General features: G+C 27.2%; 1 protein-coding gene across 6 annotated transcripts in view; it reads left to right on the top strand.

The window, feature by feature from the left end:
* The window catches only part of LOC122504895, a 92,342-nt gene that overhangs the window by 20,040 nt on the left and 53,817 nt on the right, over positions 1–18,485 (top strand). For 4 of the 6 annotated variants that reach the window (XM_043616248.1, XM_043616231.1, XM_043616222.1 and 1 more), the window contains 3 exons: positions 9,867–10,233; positions 13,239–13,685; positions 16,181–16,486. In XM_043616248.1, the coding sequence (XP_043472183.1) occupies positions 9,867–10,233; positions 13,239–13,685; positions 16,181–16,486 (1,120 nt within the window). The remainder of the gene's footprint in view (positions 1–9,866; positions 10,234–13,238; positions 13,686–16,180; positions 16,487–18,485) is intronic. The other 2 variants (XM_043616258.1, XM_043616239.1) reach the window with 1 other exon arrangement.

Below are 18,485 nucleotides of genomic sequence, written 5' to 3'. Positions count from 1 at the left end.
GTATGTATTCATTTTATATAAAAAAAAGGTAATTCATTATTTTTGGCAAAAAGAACATCCGAATATTAGTAGTATTATTATTTATTATTATTGTAGTTACTAATAGTGCTACTATTTCTCTATTTCTAACAGTGTATTTTTATGTTTTTTTAATATCTAATAATTTTTAGAGTGAATCAGAATATTCTTTAGGGTCAGGGGGAAAAATAAAATTTAATTTTTGTGGCAACTCTGTATGTTTATTAAATGTTTCTTTATAATAATTTAGTAAGATTAACTGTAAAATTTAGGTCAAAGGTTAAATGGCGAAATAACCTCTAAGATTTATAAGTTTTGGTATAGTCGTTTTTCTAATTATATTTTTATACACATACACACACATTACACAGAAAGAAAATATTGCACTTTCAGTTTACAACATACACAATAATGTTGCTAATAATGGATTTTAATTCCATCAAACTGACGTGACAGGTTCAGCGATGCAATATATTATATTTACAGAGTAAATAACTTTTCACAACTAATCGGCTTATTTACAGCTGCAAGAGACGGCAAATAGTTTACGAAATCAACATTTTTATGAAACCTAAATTTCAAATTTAATATTCATTTCCCTCGCTCTCTATTTGCAAATTTGAAAATTATAACTCATTTTATTTGAATCAGTTAAAAAAATTTGCTTTTTCCTTTTCAAAATAATTTTTAGTTAATTAATTTTACTTTTCCTTCATATATTTAATTTTCCAGTTTGTAGTAGTTTCGAACCTGCGAGACTCTCTAATATTCCATATAGACAAAATCTTGCTCATTAAATGTGCGAGATATAACGGTATTCTAATCTCGTTATACACTACAAACGAGAGAATTGTATTCTCGCTTTGGGAACATATTTTTTGATAATAAAGAATCAGAGAGACAAGGAGAGAAAGAAAGATGCTTCGAGATAGTTTTGAATTCTAAATTTTTCTATTCAAAGTTAGAATTTTTATTGTTTTCTCTAACAGTAAAAAAAGATACACATAATTATATATAGGAAGAGCAATTTACTAAATTACTAATTATCTTTAGAAATAATTCACTGTGCATACAAATACAAAAATTACCTCAGCAATACAAGTGGAGAGAAAAGTTTTAAAGCAAGAGTCGAGTAATTGTGAAGAAAGCGACCAAAAAAAGAATTAAAAATTATCTGGACAGTGGAAATTTTTTATGTGGAGTACCTTTTATTTTTGGGTAAAATTATAAATTTCTAATGAAGATAGCAGTAATACTAGTAGTACAACAGTTAGAGTCGCTAGTAGTACTTTTACACCTACAAGTGATAGAATAAAATTTAGTACTAGTTTTCAGTCAAATTTGGTTCTAAGTTGTAAAACGGCTTAAGATATTGTTTTATCTGTATAAACTTCTATAATCTTTTTTAAGAGCATAAAAATTACTTGCTAGCGTAAAAATGACAGAATTGAAAAAACGAAACAAAGATGTTTCTCTCTCTCTCTCTCTGTCTCTCTCTCAATTTTCCCTTTAAAATAGAGCGTAGTAGGGTTCGCGTGCAAGTGGCAACTTCCTTTCACTCAACGCCTCGAGGGTGTACGCGGAATTCTACGCGAATTCTTTGCAGTCAATGCCAATGCGCCTCTGACATTCTAGCCCGACAATGAGAGGGACACGAGTTTCCAGTCGTAATATGCATTTGCAACCTTTCTCAAATTTAAACAAGACAAGAAAAGCGAGAATGAGAAAAAAGACTCCCTTCTACGCAAAATATCCTGGGGGACAACAGAGAAAAAAAATTCCCTTCAGCCTCGACCCACGCCTTTAATTTCATCAGTTCTCGAAAATTGTAGAATTGCCTTAAACATACATTGACTATCAAAACAGCTGTAATTTTATAGAAACAAATACCTTTTTTTTTGCTTAACAATTTTTTTTCAAAGAAGTTACCGACTTAGTAATTTAATTAATGAGTTTAATCAGTTTAAATAGTAGATTATAGACATATTATACTTTTTAATAAGTAGAAAACTAAAATATCAGAATTGGAGAGTAGAAAATATTTGAAGGTTACAATAATTTTGTAAAATTATCAATTATATATTCCAATTTCATCCATTTAATTAGCATCTTGTGACTAATTTCCAAAGTCAATTAGCGTGTGTGACGCAAAATTTAAATAGACAAACCTTGATCACGCCATTTTTTTCTCCAAGTTTCTTGATTTGTACATGCATACATACAAACATGTATTATAAAAGAAGGCGAAAAAAAGTGTGATGATGCAAAACATGTGCGTATGTATATGCATGAATTACCAATATCTTTTCATCTGTTTGCATTTCTGATTATATATCTTTTGTTGTCAAAATTTTCCTGGAAGGCAAAAAGAAGTCTATTGTGCAGATAAAATTCTACGATTTCTGTGAAAATGATAATATTGTTTCCTTGTTGAGTGTGAATTATTTGTTATATATGTTAATTGATTCACTGTTAACTTAAAAGAATCAAATAGCAACAAATTGACATAAAAAATGTGGATCTAATCAAAAATTGATCCAAATTTTTGGCATCAGTTTGATCCATTTTAGTATTAATTTGATAGTTTCAAGAAAACTGTTATGTCCGCATTGCTTCTTATGACACATTGTACAAAAAATTTTGTTCAACTTGTTTCGATGCAAAAAGGAAGTGTTGTTCCTGTTTTTGTTAGGTCCCAAAAGTTGACGTCGAATAAATTTTCTCTACGATTTCAGGGAAATCTTTGGTTTCTGTTTGGAATTACTCGATTCTACTTGGAAGTCCCCTTCTCTACTACAATTTACTCAAACGTTTGGTTTATTAAATCTTTTGAATTTTAAATTCATTTTAAATTCTAAAATTCGGTCAAAAATGGCTTTATCTTCTTGTAAAAAGTTTTAGTCAAAAGTGGATTGAAAGTTTGTAGGATTTATTTATAAATGAAATCGAAGAAGCAAAACAGTTTCTTTAAAATATTGTGTTCAAAAAGAAAATCATAAGTATCGCAAAGGAAAAAGAAATACGAAAATAAATAAAAATTGTTCATTGTCAATGACCAGCATTGCGTTCAATGAATGATGACCCCCACGTAATATTTTTTTTTTCGCAGTAATGAACCATAAGTCTGAGTTTTATGCACTATGTATGAAGAAGCAGTGTGTATTGTTGTGCGCGCATACACACAACATTTGTATGGAGTTTAATGAACATTTATATAATAATAATTATAATAATAATAACAACAACAACAACAATAGTAATGATAGAGCTAGGGATGGATAGGCAAACAGAAGGAGAGAGAATGAGAAAGAATAGGGGAATAGCGGGAAGAGTGGGTGGGTCGATGGGTGGAGTGATCTTGCGTGAAGTGGTCAGAAGAAATAAGAGGGGTTTCAGTGGGGTGGGGGTCACTGACCGTTACATCATCGGCCAGTCCATACACGAGGGAGCCACAGACCAATTGTCTCTCCTCTTTTCGATCACAAATCCTTTGCGTTTATTTTAAAAGAATGCTTTTCAACGTATCCTTAATTCGTTATTTTACTGCTTCTACATTTACTGTTACTGATACTACTTTTACTACATATCCCCTTAAGTAGCTTGTGGTCTTCTTCCTCTAAGAAGACAATTGTCACTTTAACTTCGGTTAGGATGATCTGTAAAACACTAAGAGCGTCATTGTTGATCTATCTCTTCGTATCTGGATTAGTGATGGACTAGAAATATCTTAATTTCTTTGAAACTGATTTAGCATCGTTGTTGATGTTACCTCCTTTCTTATACCTAGATTTATAGTGGACTAAGTGCACTCTAACTTCTGTTAGGAGGATTTGTAGAATGATATGTTGAACCTCTAAAGGAATATTTTTGCTGCTGCAAAAGATTTGTAGTAGAAATTGAAAAAACTAAGTTCTTTTGGAATGATGTGTAGAATCTGTCATTGTTGCTGCTGCTTTATTTTTGCACTTAGACTTTTGGTGGACTGAATACATTTTAACTTCTTTTAGAACAATTTCTATTTCGTCTAAGCGTTATTATTGCTGCTGCTCAATCTATCGAAGACTTAAAACATTTTAACCTCTTCAAGAACAATTTCTATTTTGTCTAAGCGTTATTGTTGCTGCTGCTCAATCTATCGAGGACTTAAAACATTTTAACCTCTTCAAGAACAATTTCTATTTCGTCCAAGCATTATTGTTGCTGCTGCTCAATCTTTCGAGGACTTAAAACATTTTAACCTCTTCAAGAACAATTTCTATTTCGTCTAAGCGTTATTGTTGCTGTTGTCCCATCTATCGAGAACTTAATACATTTTAACTTCTTTTAGGATAATCTGTAGAACTATCTAAGTATTGTTACTGCTCCTTCATTATCTTGTACTTAAATTTTTTTGCTGATTGAATACACTTTAACTTCTTTTTGGATAATCTGTAGAACATCAAATTGTTGTTGCTGCTTCTCGATTTTCTTGCACTTAAATTTTTGGCAGACTGAATACATTATAACTTCTTGTAGGGTAATCTGTAGAACATCTAAGTGCTGTTGCTGCTTCTCCATTTTCTTGTACTTAAATTTTTGTCAGACTAAATACACTTTAATTTCTTTTAGGATAATCTGTAGAACATGTGAATTTTATTGCTGCTGCTTCATCTTCTCTAGATCTGTTGTTAACTAAATACCTTTTAACTTCTTTTAGGATAATCTGTAGAACATCTAAGTGTTGTTGCTGGTGCTCCATTTTCTCTAGATCTAGAACTAAATTCAATTTAACTTCTTTTGGGATAGTGTATAGAACATCCAAAGCATATTTGTGGTCGTTATCTTGTTGATTCATCTCGCAGCTACAAATTTAGCAAACTAAATAAACTTTGACCCCGTTTAGTATAATCTGTAAAACATCCAAAGCATTTTAGAACCTAATTTAATCTCTATTACTGCTACAACTACTAATTATCAGTATTGTATTTATTAGTAGTTGTAGTAGTACTTAGATTCAAAAGATCTCTTTTGATATTTACGAACCAATACCAAAAAAAAGTTCCTCAACTTTGGTATTCGTATTCTTCAAAAAAGAAAAAAGGCAAAAAATTGGCATATCTGTAAAATTGGATCCAGTGACATTGACGATATAAAAAATGGAATTGCGTTTACTTTTCTTTTTTCTAATGCAGTTGAAGTTCTCCCAAAAATTCATGGGGGGAAATTGGATCTAGATAGCGGAACACTCTCCGCGCGTAGGAAGCGAATTCTAAAAAGCGACTGGTATTTCCCCTCCCTCCCTCTTCTCCTCCCCTCGCTCTACACACAGACACTCTACTGTCCTTGCGGATTTCTACTCTCGCCCCATGCTCTCTAGCGACGACAAAATCGTCGTAGGTCGTTGAAGAGAATACAGACTTCTGTGTATGTGTATAACGATTCCGATTGGTTGTTGAAGTTGCGCAAAATGGCGGGCTGCGCGCCTGCGTCACGGGGTCGTAGTCACTGCGCACCACGTGGCTTTTAACAGCGCATGAGCAAATCTGATGACTACCACCACCACCATTTGCTATCATCATCAGCAGCAGCAATACTGTAGAATGGTGGTAGTGGTGGTAGTGGTGATTTTATATTATAACAGAGAGAGAATATGATCACTGCAATTTTCACGGCTCGAGAGAAAGCGACACTGTTATAGGTTGGCTGCTTGCTTGCTTACTTGTTCGCTTGTGTTGGAAAAAAAACTCGTTGCCTTGCAATGTTGCCACATTACGGATATCTCGCGAGATTGGCCACGAGGTCTTTTACGGGGCCAATCATGGGGGAAAAAATCCTCCCCCCTCTCTTCAGTTGGCTCGGTTTTTTCTTTATTGTTAGTAAAAACTGCTTTACTAATAAAGACATTTTACAATAATGATTGAAAATTATTTTCTACTTCTGTAAAGTAAAAAATATTAGGTTATAAAATAAATATAATAGAAACTGTTTTAAAATGTAAGAACAATACAAAAGATACTAAATATATATTATATTATAAAATATAATTTATTTTATATATAATATGATTGAATGTATAATTTTAGTGATTTAAAAGTTTTTTAAAATTAGAAGAGGACTTTTTTAGGGAATATAATAGTAGTTATAAGTTATTACTTATAACTTTATTAGTTACAATAAATGGTTATTATGACAGTTATCATTTATGGTAGTTTTAATTAATAATCATCGAGTATGGTAGTTCTAATTAATAATACCTAACAATTGTGGTTATTATATGATAATAAACCTAATGATTCGTTTTTCTTTATGGTATTTTGTTGTCATGATAATATTTGCAACTACTAATGGTAGAAATTATTAAGTTTTTTTTCTTTTTTTCACGTTTTATATAACCTATATTATGTATAATATATGTATTCGCAGTCTAGTTTCGCGATAAAAGAGTACTTTTAACTAAAGAGAATCAATGAGTATTTTCTAAAATTAAACTTCCTGATTTTATCATTACTGAAAAGCTCTTATCAGGCGGCAGATAAAATTTATAAACGAAAATATAGAAATTGCAATGAACAAAAAAAGTAAAAGAAAACATTTTTTTTCCTTTTATATTTATTATACATTATAGTCATTCATCAATATTAAGACAAAAATAACAATGATAATAATGATAGTAATAATAATTATTTTTATTATTTTTTTATTAATAATATTTAAAATGCATTATATTATACTCTACTATAATATAGTATATTATATTATACTCTACTATAATATAGTATATTATAATATATTTTTAAAATATATATAGTTATGCAAAAATTTTCCATGACCTATATATATTTGTATTTTAATTAAAAACGTATTTTAAACTCAGGTAGCTCTCTTGCGACGAGATGAAATAATTTCCTTTAGTCATTCTCGACAATTTTTTTTCTTTCTTTACTTATATCACAACTTTAATTTGAACTATATTGATTAAATCTCGGAGATTTGAGTCCATTCAGAAATAAATTTATACATAATATAGACGTGATGTAAATTTCAACATAAATAATTTATTCGATTGTATACACTGAAGTTATAAAATAAATTTTGAGTTTATTATGTGGGAAAAAAAAATTACTTCACGACCGGAAATATTTATTTATAATAATAGTTATATAATAAATTCATCGATAAAAATATGATTATAATTAATATAGAATCTTCATATAGAATCATAGAAATTAAACCTTAATATAAAAACTAATTTTTATACCTATAAATAAACTAGTATTTTTTTTCTTTTTAGGAAAGAATAAATAATTTTTTTTCATTTGTGCATCTATATAGTACTTTATAACGATCGATTTATGATATTTTTGTTATACTAACAGTATATGTATATTTATATGTATGTGTGTATATAAAATGCAAATGAATGGCAATAAGGCTTGCCATTTCAATTCGCGATTTAATCTTGAATGGCTTAGCAAATCTGGACTTCAAAATCTCTTCTTTTAAGCCTACGCTTTCGCGCAATATACAATATAAATGCAAAGAAAAAAAAAGAAGTTTAGAATCACGAAAATTTGATAAGAGAACAACTTTTTTTTATGATACATTTTGTTTTATTCATATAGATTTTTTTTATTTTATCATTTACTTATCTCAGTTTTGATTTCATTTTGTTTAAAATATTTTTTTTTACTTTTTTATTGGTTTTTGACATATACGGGGTGTTCAAAAAGTATGCAATAAAATTGGTTACAAAAAATGAAAATTTATAATTTTTATTAAAAACTGTTAAATAATGTAATATTATTATTATTATTGCTTTTAATTATTAAATAATTAATAGCAGTCATTTGATAAAAGTGTGCGTATGGTAATAATCTATACGATTTGGATAAATTTTAATACATTCGAAAATCTATTTATGTTCAAGTGGTTTTAAATGAACTTCCGGATTGAAACGCCTACTTGAATTCCACCGAGTTCGTATATAATAATATAGGAAAAATTAAAAAAAAAAAGAAGACGAAAAACCAACAACCGATGATTCTATCGAATTTTTATTTCATATATACATATGTATACGAGAGTGTAGCAATGAGTCACATATGTGCGAGCACATGTGATACTTGAAAACCTAATTTACTCAAGACTCTAAATGCCAGTCACACACTACCAGTGATAATGATTTTAATGCCTTGACTCATTCTCTAAAAAAAATGTCTCTTTTGTAATTTTAATATTTTCTGCACGAACATAAATAAAATTGCATATATATAGGTATATATATATTAATTTATATAATGGTAGAAATATTATTATTAACTTGCAAATTTTCGTCGTCGATTCTGTTATTCATGATTTTTTTTCATTTATTTTGATGAAAAAATTTGCTTAGCTATTTTTACTTATCTAAATTATTTTTATTATTAATTAAATGACATGTGGAAGAAGTTAACATTTTTATTATTATTAATGTTATTATTATTAGTATTATTATTATTATTATTTTAAATTATTTATTACAATTTTGGTGTTAGGTTCGTTATTTAAGAACATTAATTTTATTGCAGAATCACCCTAAGTGATTTGAATTTAGAATTCCCATTAGAAATCTAAATTATTTTTATTTATTACTATTTTGAGGTTATGTTCGCCTTTTAACAACATCAATTGTAAAATTACCTTAAAAGGGTTATAAAATTTTGAATTAATAGCGACAATGACTTTTCTTTTTGTTTTTAGTATAATATTTAAATAAATGAATTTATAAAGTTTATAATTTATAAACTTTATAAATTTGAATATTAAATTATTATTATTATATACATATATATATATATAAATAAATATTCAGTACGACGATAAGACGATGACGTTATAATCTATAAAATTTAAAGATCAACGAACTACCGTTGTTATTGCTAGCTGCTACCTCGACTATAACCAGTGATTATGAGGTGAAAATAATTGTCGACGATACAACATGTTTTATAGTAAATGTTCTCGATCACCCACGCGTGACAAAATACATACATACATATATATATATATATATATATATATATATATATATATATATATGGTTATAATACATTTTAAAAATGTAGATTTAATTCATAATAATTATTTTTTATCAAAACGCACACGAGCACGCATTGAAATAACAATAAAACTACGGAAAAATGAATTATTTTAATAAATATTAATGATTAGATGGAATATTTGATAATTTTTGCAAATTTAGACGTAATGTGGTCTTAACCCATTGCGCTTTTAGTTTTCAAAAAATCAAACATCAAAATTAGACAGAAAAGTGTAAAATTTGCGTGAGAGAGAAAAGGAGAGAAATATCGTCTTTTCTTTTCCATTTTGTGTGAAGTTTACGCTTTACGTTTAGGGTCACTACCCTGAAGGTGGCTGCATCTCAATTTTCTTTAGTACCAATTACCAACCTTGTAAAATTGCAGTGTAACTTCTCTTGTTTTATGAGATTGGAAAAAAGTGGAGTGTGAGGCGAGCTTAACACAATCAGGGTTGGGCAGTTGTGGGCAATAGATTCGAAAACCTCTTTCCCCTCTCTGATCACTGTTTAATATTTGTACCATTTCTTTGTGACGTTTCACGACGAACGTCTTTTTCGGACAGAAAGAAAAATTTTAAGAGTACATTTAATTTAATTTTCTGACTTTATCACTCGGTTCGAGTCTGAATCTATATTAATGATCATAAATAAAACTTTGAGGTTAAGAATCACTCCGAGACAAAATGTTTTGACATTTTGACTCGGAGTGATTCTTAACCTCAAAGTTTTATTTATAAAATAAAAAATTTTTATTTTATGTGATATAACTAACGGAGAATTTTATTTTTAGGCCGACGCAGAATTACATAAACATCAAGAGTAGCAGTCCAGCGTCACCAAGGACAGTGAGCAGTGCTACGTCCTACGTTCAGGGTTCAAATGCAGGACCCAGCAGTGTTTCTGGAGTGAGTAGTTCCGTTGGGACCGGAAGTGTCGTTGCAGTGACTGGATCAATTGCTAGTGCTGGAATTGCCGGTGGAACTGCAGCCGTGGCGGTTTCGGCGGTCACTGCCACAACCGGTGGAGGCTTTGTCGCCGTCCCCGTACCCGCAGGGCTTCGATATGTCCATCCTTACCTGCCTCCACCGTTGCCCGCGCCATCCGCACCCGTTAATCAAACACCACCTCCCCCGGGTGCGGCAGCCGCATATACCAGGGTATGTATACATCACCTTCTCTCTCTCTTTTTTTTTTTAAATTTCATCTATTTTTAGCTTTACACCCATTTCCAACTCTTTCTAAAATAATTACTTGATTAAAAACTTGTAGGCTAATTAATTAAAAAGAAATCTTTTGTTCAGGAGAAGAATTGGTGATTTATAATCGCAAAAGGAGGGTGCAGCAAACTCATTCTTTTCTCCCTAATTCATTCAAGGTCTATGGTATTTAAACACTGTTGCCAACCTTGCGGCATCAAAAACCAATGAATAAGAAAATCATTAGTTTTCGATCTGCCATCAACACTGCCACTGTGGCAAAGGTTCTTTTTAGAAAATTTGGAAAATTTAACATGTGCCGGAAAGCGACACAAAAACAAAGACTTTTTGAACAAGGGGAAAAGAAATTAATTTTAATTATATAGCACAGGGTTGACATGCAACCTGGAAATGTCAGGGAATTTTATAAACCTTCAGAAACCTGGAAAAGTCAGGGAATTTTGATCGAATTCCTGGAAAATTGTTGTTTTCTGAAGTTATTGTGCTTTTATATTCTTAAAATCTAATTTTACTTAAATATTTCAAAATTAATTGAATTTTAAAAGAGTTGCATTTACAATTTTCATAAGTAGATGAACTTCAAAAAAAGAAATAATTCTTAAAATTTTTTTTAAATTTGTCAAGAGAATTCAATTATTTAAAAATTTGTTGATAAAATTCTTTATAAAAATTCAATTTTAAAAAACATTCAATCATTTGATAAAATATTTATTTTTATAGTTAAATAATTGGCAACCCTGTAGCAGAAAAAATTGAAATAAACGAACATAACCTAAAAAAAATAATCAAAAAATAAAAATAACAAAAAAAGTGGAAAATAATTGAGAATAAAGAGAAACGGGGAAAAAAATTACAAATACGGTATATTGTTTCGAGAATCAAATCAAATTCTATACTTTTAAAAAAAAGGGTAGGAAAAAAAATGTAATTTCTTTCCTTTAATAACTGGAATCGTCGAGTGAATTCTAAAATAACTTTAAATGGCATTTGAAAACTAGAAACGCTTCAAGGTAATTTTCCTGGACTTTAAGGAGATACTTGATTTATAAGTACATTATATATAGAACACGTGAAGTTAAATTCTGAGATTGTGTTTGAAAATGGAAAGTATATATAAACCACACTGAATAATGAAGTATCCAACCAATTTTGAATCATTACCAACTCACGTTGTTATTAAATACTTGAAACGTTTAAAATCGAGAGTCGGCATTAAATTATTGAGTTATTATTAAATAGCACTTATGTATAATAATGAACAAATTTTAGATTTTATAATTTATTTCTAATTTTACCACTTTAAGAATCGTTTAAAGTCATTTTTTTAAAATTTTTATTTAAACTTTTTTCATTTTAACAACAGTAATTTTTTTGTAGTCTTTTTTCTGCAATTAAAATTTAATCTTCTGAGAATTGTTTTTAGGTTATGTTCGGGAAAAAAAATTCTCTGTTTATAGATCTTGTCTTGGTTTTGTGTAAAGAATGTTTTGAATATCTAATAATTTAGGAAGTCAAATATCGTCTCAGGGACGAAACCTATTTTATTTTTATTATCGAGAAAAAGAAAAATAGAATAGATTTTTTTTTGTGTGTGACCTTATCGAACTTCTTTTTACAATTACGGAATGTTCCTGGGCTAAAACCTTGTCTAGATTTTTCTATCTTTTTTTAAAAAATTTTTTTCTATTTTGTTATTTTTTTTTTTGTTTCGTCGACATGACGGAAACTTTAACCCGTAACAATGGCCTGTAACTAATAGTCGTAATGTTAGACCGACCATGATATAGATAGTCGTGTGGGCGGGTGAAAGTTGTCTTCACCCACTCGCGGTGTAAAGCTTTTGCCTCGTTTGTCCCCCTTCTCTCCTCTCCTTTTTATTCATCGCCGCCGCTTCTCTCTCTCTCTCTCTCACTCACTCCCGCCCCCTCCTAGCGTCAAAACAACGCGCGATTTTCAAGTCATTACCGCGGTTGTGAGATTTTTGTCGTAAAATGATGACGATAGTTTTGCACACACACGCACACTAGAGAGGAATGGCGATGATTCAATTCTTGATTGACCTGAATATTTATAGATCAATAACGCCTCTCTTATTATCGTATTTTGTTGGTTTAAAGAATAAAAAGGGTGGGTGGTAGTTAAAATTAATACGGGTTTTTTTTCCTTTTCGAAAAGGCTAGAAACTGGTAATTTAATTCGCAGGAACAGAGAACTCTTGTTTCTAAATAATCGAAGTTTTGTTCATTTGCTTTGAAATTATGTTTCTTTTTTATTTCTGTTTTGTTATTTATATTATATTTATATTTTCGTATTATTTTATTTAGAGGTTATATTTTTTTAGTTTCAGTAGTTTCTTTTATTAATTATTTAATTATTTTTTTCGTTAATATTATTTTATTTTGAGGTTATGTTATCGACATTAGGACTCTAGGGTATTTAAACACTGTTGCCAACCTTGCGGCTCTGCGGCAGCAAAACGAATGACAATAAGAAAACAGTTTTCGAAACGACATCAACACTGCCACTGTGGCAAAGTTCTTTTTAGAAAATTTGGAAAATTGAAAAGAAAAGTTACAGTTTCAAATTATCCTTTTTAGAAAATTGGGAAAATTTGAGAAAGTAACAAATATAATTAACATGTGTTGGAAATCAACACATCGAATCAAAAACAATATTATTCTTTTTTGAGGTTATGTTACCGACTTTTTCCGTAATAAACGCAATAAATTATAAATTGAACTATAAAAATAATTTTAAAAAAGCTTTAAAATTGAATTAAATTGGTTTTTATAGCATTCAGTGATAGAAAAAGGAAAATTATCAGAAATTAGTCTGCAATTTTTAATAATAGCATTAAATTAAAATATTAGATTAATTAAACTAGCGAATTGAAGATAATTTTTTTTTGTATTTAATTTTTAATTATTATTTTTTTTTTGTCACAGGTGAATGACCGAGTGGCAATCAGCGTGAGCAGTAATCCCGTGTCCCAAGTGGGCGTCGGTCTTGGTGTTAGTGTCAATGCTTCTGGCGAGTATGTGGTGACGAATCGTGCCGAGAGGCCGAGGATATCGTTGCTCTCAACACCTGCCGCAACGGCGGCGTCAACGGCCTCGCCAACAGCATCCGAATATCCCGTCGCATCGGCAAGAAATCAACGCACTGTGATACCAATACAATCGGAACAATATTGCGGCAATCGTGGCAATTCAACTGTTGATATTGTCACAATGTCCGATGCTCCGCCATTCAAGAAAATACGCCTTGGACAACAACCTGCCACCGCACAATCGCAAGTCCAAATGCAATGTCAAAATTTAATGCCCACCGAGACAATTGTTCAGCAGGAGCACGTGCAACAAATTCAACAGCCATTGAGGATAGACACGAGGGTGGGTATCGTGAAATGGCAAAATGAAAAGAAAAATAAAAAAGAAGTTTTTCTCTTCTTATGGTTTCTTGAGAGGAAAATTCATTTTTTCGTTAATTAAAATTAATTTCAATGGGAGTTCATTTTTACACTGAGTAAACATAATATTAATGGCAGTTAATTTTTTAAGTAATTAAAATTAATTTAATTGTAGATTATTTTTCTACTACACGAAGAGAGAATATATATTAAATTTTGTAAAAGTATTTTCAAAATTGGGGAAAAAGTGCGCCAAAGCGAAATTTTGATATAAAAAATTTAGTCCAAATTTCACATAAGTTTTTTTAAAGTTTAGTATTTTTATATCAAAATTTCGCTTTGGCGCACTTTTTCCCCAATTAGAATCTCACCGTGCAACTGAAGATAATTTTAAAGACTATTTTTTCACTGATTAAAATCAATTTTAAATATAAATTAATTTTTTTCCATAATTATTTATCAGAGTTGCCACAGGTCAGGGAAAAATCAGGGAAAGTGTAACTGGTCAGAGAAATCAGGGAAAAGTCAGGGATTTTTATAAAAAGTACTGGAAAAAATTAAAAATATTAGAATTCATAAGAAAATTCAGAATTTTTTGTGTCTTTTTTGTTTGAATTATAAACTATGAAATTACCACGAATTCTGATAAAAAAACCTTTACATTTTTCTATTTATGTTCAAAAAATTTTTTTAAATTCTCGTAAAAATTATTTTTTAATATTTGATTAAAATTGTATTACAAAATAATAATGGATTTATAGAAGAATTTTAGTTAAAAATACTAAAAATAATTGAATTTTGAAGAAGTTAGAAATGATTGCAGAAATTCAATTATATTCAAAAGTAATAAAATTCTTCGTAGAAATTCAATTATGTTCAAAAAATTTTTTTAAATTCTCGTCGAATTTTCAATTATCTTTTATAAATAATAAAATTCTTCTTCGCAGTTCAATTATTTTCAAAATTTTTAATAAATTTCTTTGCAATAATTCAATTATTTTTATAAATAATAAAAATTCCAAAGGTATTCACTTATTTACAATTTTTTTATAAATTTCTTCGCAATAATTCAATTATTTTTATAAATAGTAAAAATTTCACAGGAATTCAATTATTTACAAATTTTTTTTATAAATTTCTTCGCAATAATTCCATTATTTTCATAAATAATAAAATTCTTTTTAGGAATTAAATTATTTTGATAAATAAATAAAACTCATCGCAGAGTTTCAATTATTTTTAGTACAATGTTATTGGAATTCCTCGAAAAATGTAATTATTCTTAAAAGTTTTATTAAAATTTATTAATTTCATCGAAATAAATTCGAAAATTCGTTGAAAGAATTCAATTATTTAAAAATTTGTTGATGAAATTCTTTTTGAGAATTCGATTTCAAAAAACATGCAATTATTTAAGAAATTATTTATTTTTGTATTTAAATAATTGAATTCTCGTATATAATTTTCTGATAAAATTGATTTGAAAATGAATTTGAGTCAAAATTTTCGATAATAATTGAATATTTTTAGAATAATTGAATTTTTAGTGAATTTTTAGAAATAATTTAATTTCAAAAAGATTTCAAATTAAAATCTTTGAAAATCTGAATTTTTCATACTTTTAATTAACAATTCTGTAGAATTAATATTTTTGAAAATGTTCAATTGGAATTTTTTTAAATTATTGCAAGTTTTTATTTTTATTTATTTGTTTAACTTTTTATTTTTCTATTTATTTATTTTTTCTAGTTTTTTTTGTTTAACTTCTTATTTTCCTGTTTATTTATTTATATCTATTTATCTATTTATAGTTATTTAGTAAATATTACAAACGTAGTTTTTATTAAAAGCAGAAAAAAATATAAAAAACAATTATAAAAGTAATAAAAGAAATAATGGTAGTGATAAAAAATATAATAAAAGTAATGAAAAAATAATGAAAGTAATAAAAAACATTATAAAAGTATCTTTATTAATATTATTTCGGTTACATTTTTTTTTATTTTTAATTATAAACATATTTTACTGCCCTTTTGAAATTTTTTTGAAATTGTGGTTTATGAATGATATTAAATGAACAAAAAAAATCAGTAAGTCTTAATAAAAAATAATAAACGAAATAATAAATAGTGAAAGTAAAAAATAAATTGCAAAAAATTAATAATAGAATAAATATAATAGAAATAAAAGAAGATAATAGAAAAAAATTAGGGACAGAAAATAAATAATAGAAGTAGGTAAATAAAAAAAATAAAATAAATAGTGGAAGTAAGAAATAAGTAAAAAAGAAATAAGTAGTGGAAGTGGTAATAAATAATAGAAAAAATATCAAATAAATATTAATTGTTTAAAACAGAAAATTTTTGCCTTTTATTAAAAATGTGATTTAAATTAAAATAATAATTTCCTTTGAAAAAGTTTAAAAAAACATTGTTTTTTTACTTTTTTCTTTACCTTTTTCTTTTATCTTTTTGCAAGGAGCAGCCGGTGCAGGGAAGTTATGTGCCCCAAACGGAAGCGATATCGCCAACTCCTGAGCCAAATACACAGGAGGACGCGCAATTTCGAACAACGAAAGACGAACTCCTTCAGCAAATTGGAAAAGTCGATCGTGAAATTGCCAAGAGGGAGACGCAAATCAGTAAACTTAGAAAAAAAATGAAACAACTTGAAGAAACGGCGAATAAATCTCTTGAGGCCGAAGGTCTTAAACGACCTGTCGAGGAACAATCGCAACAGCCCAAGCATCAATCGCCGGCGCAAAAAATTTACGCCGATAATAGAGTAAGGAAATATGATAAATTTTCTTTTTTTCATTTTATAAACTTTAAAAAGAAAAGATTTCAAGTTACAGAATTACAATTTTTACAAAAAAAAATTGAATTTTTGTATTTAAATAATTAAATTTCCGAAGAATTTTCGGAATTATTTTTAAATTATATTAATTTCTTATCTTAAATTTGAAATTTTGTCAAAGAAAAATTCAATTTTTGTATTTAAATAATTAAAGTCCCGAAGAATTTTTTGAATTAATTCTAAATTATTAGGAATAATTTATTATCTCAAATTTTCAATTTTTGAGAAAACTAATAATTCTTAGAATTTTTTTGATAATAATTTTCAATATTTTCAATTGAAAATTTCAGAAAATTCGAAATATCTTCGAAAAATAATGACATTTCAATTATCTTCATAAATAATAAAATTTTTCTCTGAAATTAAATTCTTTTCAATAAAATTTCTTTATAAAATAAAATTATTCTCAAAAATATTTAATAAAAATGTTCACAAGTTTTCAATTATTTTCATAAATAATAAAATTCTTCCTACAAATGCAATTATTTTTAATACAATTTTAGTTACATAAATATCATAAAATAATTGTATATTACTTTTAATATTTTAAATAAAATTCTTGAGAATAATTTAATTATTTTTGTAAATATTAAAATTATTTGCGTCAGTTCAATTTTATTTTCAAACAAATTTTTATTTCAATTTCACTAAAATATTCAATTATAAAAGAATTTTTTTTAGTTATGAAAATAATTTAACTTTCGCAAAGAATTTTCTTAAAAATTTTTTAAATAATTTAATTTCAGAGAAGAGTTTTATAAAAATTGTATGAAAATTGAAAATATTTGATTTCTACGCAAACATTTAATTATTTTCATAAATATTAAAAATTTCAATATTTATAAATTTTTTTATTAATTTTTTTATAAATTTCTTTGCAATAATTCAAATATTTTCGTAAATAATAAATTTTTTACGAGGATTAAATTTTATTAAAAATCGTCGAAAGAATTTAATTATTTAAAAATTTTGTTGATAAATTTCTTTATGAGAATTCAATTATTCAATAACTTATTTATTTTTCTATTTTAAATAATTGAATACTTGTAAAATTTTTTTTAAAAAAAATTTTCAACAGCAAAATCTTTAAAAATTTGAATTTTTAATATTTCTAACTAACAATTCTGTAGAATTGATTTTTTTGTTTTGATAAAATTCTACGCAAATATTAAATTATTTTTATAAATTATAAAAATTTCACAAGAATTCAATTATTTACAAATTTTTTATGAAATTTCTTTGCAGTGATTCAATTATTTTCAAAAAAATAAAAAATTTTAAAGAGATTCAATTATTTTCATAAATAATAAAATTCTTTTTAGAAAATCAATTATTTTCATAAATAACAAAACTCATAGCGGAATTTCAATTATTTTTAATACAATTTTAATCAAATTTCGCGAAATGTGAAACTATTCTTAAAAATTTTATTAAAATTCGTCGAAAGAATTATTTAATTATTTAAAAATTTGTTGATAAAATCTTTTATGAGAATTCAATTTTAAGAAACATTAAATTATTTATTTTTGTGTTTAAAAATTCTCCTAGAATTTTCTCTTGTAGAATTCTCGTAGATTATTTTTATAAAAATTGATTTAAAAATGAATTTCAGTTAAAATTTTATAATTGAATATTAAAAGCATTATAGAGGGGATTTTTCGAAATAATTGAATTTTCGAAAAGGTTTCAAATCAAAATCTTTGAAAATGGGAATTTTTCATAATTTTCACTAACAAATCTGTAGAACTAATTTTTTTGATTAAGTTTAATTGAATTTTTTTTTGAAATTATTTGAAGTTTTTATTTTCTGATATGGAATAATTGAAGAATTTTTGAATAATGGATGAAATTTCTTAAAATTGAATTGTAAACAAATGGATTTCAAAATTCTCAAAGAACTTTTTCGTCTTTAATTATTAGAAAACAT

Source organism: Leptopilina heterotoma, unplaced genomic scaffold (genome assembly GCF_015476425.1).
Source record: "Leptopilina heterotoma isolate Lh14 unplaced genomic scaffold, ASM1547642v1 Lhet_112, whole genome shotgun sequence".
Taxonomy (NCBI): domain Eukaryota; kingdom Metazoa; phylum Arthropoda; class Insecta; order Hymenoptera; family Figitidae; genus Leptopilina; species Leptopilina heterotoma.
The sequence above is the reverse complement of the archived record's forward strand: the minus strand, read 5'-3'. Positions and strand labels throughout refer to the sequence as shown.